The 5,616-nt window shown below is 58.4% G+C and overlaps 2 protein-coding genes across 7 annotated transcripts in view; one reads left to right on the top strand and one right to left on the bottom strand.

Annotated features, from left to right (window-relative positions):
* AXIN1 (axin 1) overlaps positions 1-3,629 on the top strand; it is a 91,728-nt gene extending 88,099 nt beyond the window's left edge. For 5 of the 6 annotated variants that reach the window (XM_035889144.1, XM_035889147.1, XM_009649422.2 and 2 more), the window contains 2 exons: positions 1,811-1,978; positions 2,805-3,628. In XM_035889144.1, the coding sequence (XP_035745037.1) occupies positions 1,811-1,978; positions 2,805-2,931 (295 nt within the window). In that variant the 3' untranslated portion in view covers positions 2,932-3,628. Of the gene's footprint in view, positions 1-1,810; positions 1,979-2,804 lie in introns of all 6 variants that reach the window. The other variant, XM_035889148.1, reaches the window with a different exon arrangement.
* A 1,817-nt stretch (positions 3,630-5,446) lies between these two features.
* Positions 5,447-5,616, bottom strand: part of PDIA2 (protein disulfide isomerase family A member 2) — a 4,053-nt gene continuing 3,883 nt past the window's right edge. The window contains exon 8 of the mRNA XM_035889128.1: positions 5,447-5,527. Coding sequence (XP_035745021.1) covers positions 5,447-5,527 — 81 coding nt within the window. The remainder of the gene's footprint in view (positions 5,528-5,616) is intronic.

Here is a 5,616-nt window from a genome sequence, read left to right as displayed (position 1 = left end):
GGGGGGGAGAGGGCCCCCCAGCCACTGGCATCGTCCCCCTCTTCCTTCTGCCGTGGCAGAGCTTGAGGGGGTCCTCGCCATCTCCCCAGGCAAAGGAAAATGGCAGCCCCGGGGATCCGGCCTTGCCGCCTGCGCAAGGGACGTAGCTGTGTCCCCAGGTCCCCAGGCATGCAGCAGCTCTCTCTTAGTCACGACTTGTTCCTAGCAGGATTAAGGGAAGCTTAGGGACTTTGAGGTTTTCCAAACCCCTTCAATTAACTTCTGGCTCACAGGGTTCACAGAATTTGCCTGAATTTATGACCCATTTTTCCTTTAAATGGCTCCTTTTTTTTTTTTTTTTTTTTTTTTATTCCAAGGATGATTCAATTCCTTAATGTTTTTCTAGCTAAAGGGCATCCTGTGCTTTGATATGGCAATGGGAGAGGCTCCCAGTGCTCTGCTGGCGCCAGGAGTGGACCCTTGCCTCTCAGGACGCTGCATCTTCTCCAAAGGTCTCCCAGGCAGAGCAGGCACCAGGAGGGCTGTTTGGGTGAACTTTAGACCTCTCACGCCTTTAGAAAGAAGTGAAAAGATGGTGTCTGGTCTCGGTTTGCGATGCTGATGTTTACGTGGGCATGCCATTAAAAAGGTGCTCTGCGCGCAAGCCAATGTTTAAAGGTTAGGGTCAGAGTCATTTCCAAAACGGCGATTACCTCATGTGCTTGGCAAATTCTGGGGTTTATAGCAACTTTCCAGCCATGTAAATACAGAATCATCTTTTTTATCCAGCATGCTTTTTAAATAATTTTTTTAAAGCTGCCAAATTTGTTTTATGTGACTTTGAAAGAGAAGACTGCCTCTGGCTTAGACCACACATGCCAAGTTACCGATTTGTGTAGGCTCCTGCAATGTTTGTGCAACATTTACAGCGCCTCAGATGAAAGGCTCTACAGAAGGGCAAAGTACCCTGATTTTTATTATTGCTACTTTTGTCTACCTCTGAAAATGGGCTTAGGGCTGGGCTGACGCTTTTGGTCTAGTGGTGGCACCACGTAGCAGAACCCCGGTGTGTGGGCTGGAAGCAGAGACCAGACCAACATCCTGAGAGTCAGGAAAACACAGGAGATGTAAAGTCACTGAGGTTTTGGGGATGACGGCTGCCTTGCCACCCTCTGCGGATGGGACAGGCAGTGAAGCCTCCGGGGCGTGTCCTGCTGGGACCTCCATCCCCTCCGACCTCTGTCTACACTGGGAGAGGGGCCTGGGGGGGACCATGGGGAGCAGGAGCGGTCCTGTCTGCGCAGCCCTGCAGATGGAGGTCAGCGGGAAGCCAGGCTGAGCTATGTTGGCCACAGCAGCAAGAATCCAGAGCGGTTTGAGCAGTGTTTGTGTTATCATCCCCAGGCACTCATCCAGCCCTGCGTGCTCAGCGCGCACCAGGAGCATGCTGATAGTGACCTGGGGCTGCTGCTGTGGGCTTGGGATGTTCTGCCTTGCCCAGAGCTTTCCGATGACTCCCCAAGCCGGTGGTCCTGCGGGAAGGGCAATCGCCTCTCAAAGCCCAGGGTTTCTTCAGCACGAAGGGGCTGAGCTAGAACCTGCGCCCTCCTTGTAGCTGCCATCTGATCCCATCCAGCCTTTCCAAGTGCCATTCGCTCCTTCACCAGCCTCAGCGTGCGGCTGCGTGCTGCAAGAGCTGGTGGTTGGAGCAAAGGATGCTCCTGAGGGTGTTGATTCAGCATCTCCATCTCTGCAGATACAGGTTGTTGGGCCTGCCCACGCTGGCAGGTGGGCTGATACTCAGCAGGTCGCTTGTATTTTTGCACGGCAGGTTGAAGCCCCAGAAAAGACCGGGCAGCGGCGCGTCCCAGCCATGCGAGAACATCGTGGTCGCTTACTACTTCTGTGGAGAGCCGATCCCTTACCGCACCCTCGTCAAAGGGCGCGTGGTGACGCTGGGACAGTTCAAGGAGCTGCTGACCAAGAAAGGGAACTACAGGTAAGGGCTGCTCCCCGCGTGGGACGTGGTGCCAGCAGACTGTCAGTGACCCCTGGCAGATGCCGTTGCCAGCAGGCAGCGATGTTGCCCCCTCCAAGATGAAGGAGTGTGGTGGAGGTGGGTCAGGGGGACTTCTGGAGCCTCCCAGGAGGGGTCCCACAGGGCATGCTGTGCTGGGGATGTGGCAGCACGGCCAGGGCGCCGTGGCTCTTGAAGAGGCAGGTTACAGGGACGAGGGAGATTGGGTTTTGTAGCAGAAATGTCCTGCATCACGATTTACACCTTCGAGAGAAGCTCCTGAGCTGCCCTGTGGGGTCTGGGCTGGTGAGGAGCAGCATCAGCTGGTGTTCAGTGATGCTGTGGGAAACCTTCCCATTTCCAGAGCCGTTTCGGCTCCTCCCGAAGTTTACTTGGGTGAGGATAGGGAGGTTGGGTCCTGCCAGCATCCCAAAGCAGCCAGGCGTGGGGCACGTAGCTCTCCAAGTTCCCCCTTCCGAGCAGGATCTGCCATGGGAAAGCCTGCCTAGAAACGCTCCACTGACATGGGTGCCTCCAGCCACTGCGTTTGGGAGAGACGTGAATGGGCTTGGGTTCAGGGCTGGAGCTCCTGAACGTGCCAGCATGGATCCTGACCACTCTTTTTTGCTCACTGGGTGAGGGCAGGGGCAGAAATGTGGCCCCAGTTTGCCTCCATGTCTGGGGGAGCTGCTTCCCGTGCACCATGAGCTCAGGGCCATGGCTGTACCCAGATCTGGGGACCGTGGTGCCCTCCTGACCATTCACCTGCCTTTTTTTCTTCTCTGCCCCCATGTTTCTGGTTTTTCAGGTATTACTTTAAGAAAGTGAGTGATGAGTTCGACTGTGGTGTGGTCTTCGAGGAGGTGCGGGAGGATGACACCATCCTGCCCATCTTTGAAGAAAAGATCATCGGGAAGGTGGAAAAGATCGACTAAGCTCCAGGGCTGCTGAGGCATGAGGACAGGACTGTGAAAGACTCTGGGACCGGAGGAGAGGAGCCCAGGGCGGAGGGCGGCAGCCTGCTCCGGCACGGACCTGGGCGAGCTCCAGGTTGCCGGTGGACGCCGTTTCACCCCACGAACCTGCCAGTGGGAGCCTGGGCTCCCTCTCCATACCGAATATAAGTGTAATGTAGCATTGTACAGTGCATTAGAAAGTGTAATATGACCTTGTTTACTAAAGCTGCATATTTTTGATATATTGTAATAAAAGGAAAATATTTCCAATGTCACAGTGCTCTTATGTAAATGTAAAACATACAGGTACTGCAGAACTCGCCCAAAGTGTACAGCCATCCACCAGACTCCGCCTGCTCCTCGCTTTCACGGCACCCTGCTCAGGCCCCCCGGCATGGATGGCTTTGGAGCGCTGCCGGGGCAGAGCCGCTCCCCCCCCCCTCCGGAGGGGCTGTGGTCCCAGCTCACCTCCGAAGATTATTGAGCCTTTTGGAACCAGTCGGTCTCTTGCCTCCCTGGCAGTCTCAGCTGCTGGACATGGTAGGATGGTTTGGTTTGTTTTTTTTTTTTTTCCTCCTGAGCTTTCTTGCGACCGAGTAAATCCCCGAAGGGTAGAAGGGTCGGTGCCAGCTCACGGGGCCAGGGGCTTCCCGCGGTACAAGGACCGGCTCAGAGCTGGGGCGGCAGGCTGGGTGCTGGCATCCCACGGCCCCGCATGCTCGTCCCCTGCCCCGTGTGCCCCTGGAGAAGGGTTTGCTTCCCAAGGAGGGTGCTGCCGTTCTGCAGCGGGCTGGCACCCGTGTGCCTGGCGCAGACGTGCCCAGGCCCCTGGTGCCGAGCTCCAGCTTTGGTCAGGGGACTTTTTAGGAGAAACGTAATAGGGGAGGGAACTGATCAGATGCTAAAGCTGAGGACAAAATGTCTTTTTGGGAGTCATGCGTCTTTTGTCGGCTTCCGTGTCTTGGGGGAGGCAGCATGAGGGCACTGCTGCCCAGCGCAAGGGGGGTTGTTGATGCCAGTTTGTGGGGCTGGTGCAGGCTCAGGTCACCCAGTGGGGCAGCTGGCACCCTGGGAAGCCTCTGGGCTTACTTGGATGCAAGAAAGCTGGGGGCCGTGCCGGTGTTCCCACCACCCTGCCCTCAGCCCTGCCCACCCCCCAGCCTGGGCCCTGCCCTGCTCCAGCACGGCCACGGCTCCACGCCAGCTCCTTCGGAGACCAGCCCTCGCCCACCCGCAGAAACCAGGGTGGCCCCCGAAGCTCGGGGGTTTCCACATCGGCACTCGCCCTGCCTGGCCCTGCTCTCGGCTGCGGCAGCGCGGCGGAGCTGCCGGGGACCCTGGGCACCGCGCCAAGGTGCGACTCAGCCTGTTGTATATGTCACCGAGTGCCTTTAAATCACGGGTCTGTGACTTGCCTATACGCTACGCGAAGTCCAGCAAAATCCGCAATGATTTTCAGCCCGGGAACAGCGTTACGAGCATTTTTCCTCCCTTTTTTTTTTTTTTTTAAGTTCTGATGGTGTTGTGTCTGGTGAGGTTGTTAACATGCCCGGGATTGCCATCTCCCCCTTTTTTTCTCAGGGGGGGGATCCCCTGTAAATATGTAAAGCGGCCGCGCAGCCCCGGCGACGTCTCCTTCTGCATTCTCATGTGCTGACTTGTACAATGATCTTTTCAAAGGTACTTGGATAAAACGAAATAAAACCCCACGTCCCATCGCCTGCTGGTTTCTTCCTTCCCCGCGAAGCAGGCGCCCGGCAGCCGGCTGGGGCGGCCGGAGGATGGGACAGGTCAGGTGAAGAGCCCTGCTCTGGCCCATGGGCTTGGGCACGTGGTGGGGCTGGGGCAGCCGTGGGCTCCCTCGAGGGGTGGCCGGGCAGATCCCAGCCCCAGGGGACCAAAGTGTTGCCCCCAGGGGAATCACTCAGGGTCTGGGAGCAGCAGAAGGGACAGTGCCAGGGGTTGGAGGGGCCGCTGCGGGGTCCCAGCAGCTGCGAGCCAGGCTTAAGAGGAGCATGTGGAGCTCCATCTTGGGCTCTTCCTGCCTTCCCCAGCTGTGACAGCAGCTCCTGGGGCTGGTACACAACTGCAGAGCCCAGGCCTGGGAAGGGTGCCTGGGAGCCACGAAGGAGAGACCCTGGCTGGTCCCCCCCAGCACCTGCGCCCCGGCAGCCCAGCATGAGCACTCCAGGCTCCCCCCAGGGCTGTGTTCTGCATGGCCTTGGCCACCCTGGGTCATCTCAGGGCTGCCAGGATGAGCGCCACGGCACACACGGGGGCCATGCTGGCTCAGCACCCCTGCAGCAGGGGCCCTCGCAGCACCCCCCCGCCCCGGGTTCAGCTGAGCGGTGGGGGCTCTGCCCGCCATGGCACCCACCAGCCCTGCTGTGTCCCCAAGACACGTGGGTGCTCCCTAAGGCATCCTGGGCACCCACAGACACAGAGCAGAGCCCACATCGTTTCCAGGTTGTTTATAGCATGAGTGGGACAGGGCTCACAGCTCGTCCCGCGTTTCGGCCGTCCCGGGTGGACTCGGCTCCTCGCCGTCTGTGCTGTTCTCGGGGGTCTCGGGCACCTGGAGAAGGCAGCAGTGAGGCACGGATGGACACATAGCCCCTGCCTGTCCCCGTCCCCATCCAGCAGGATCCATCCCCCTGCCCAGCA

This window comes from Egretta garzetta, unplaced genomic scaffold (assembly GCF_000687185.1).
Source record: "Egretta garzetta isolate BGI_Z169 unplaced genomic scaffold, ASM68718v1 scaffold42, whole genome shotgun sequence".
Taxonomy (NCBI): domain Eukaryota; kingdom Metazoa; phylum Chordata; class Aves; order Pelecaniformes; family Ardeidae; genus Egretta; species Egretta garzetta.
Note: the sequence above shows the minus strand (reverse complement) of the source record. Positions and strands in the feature narration are given on the sequence as shown.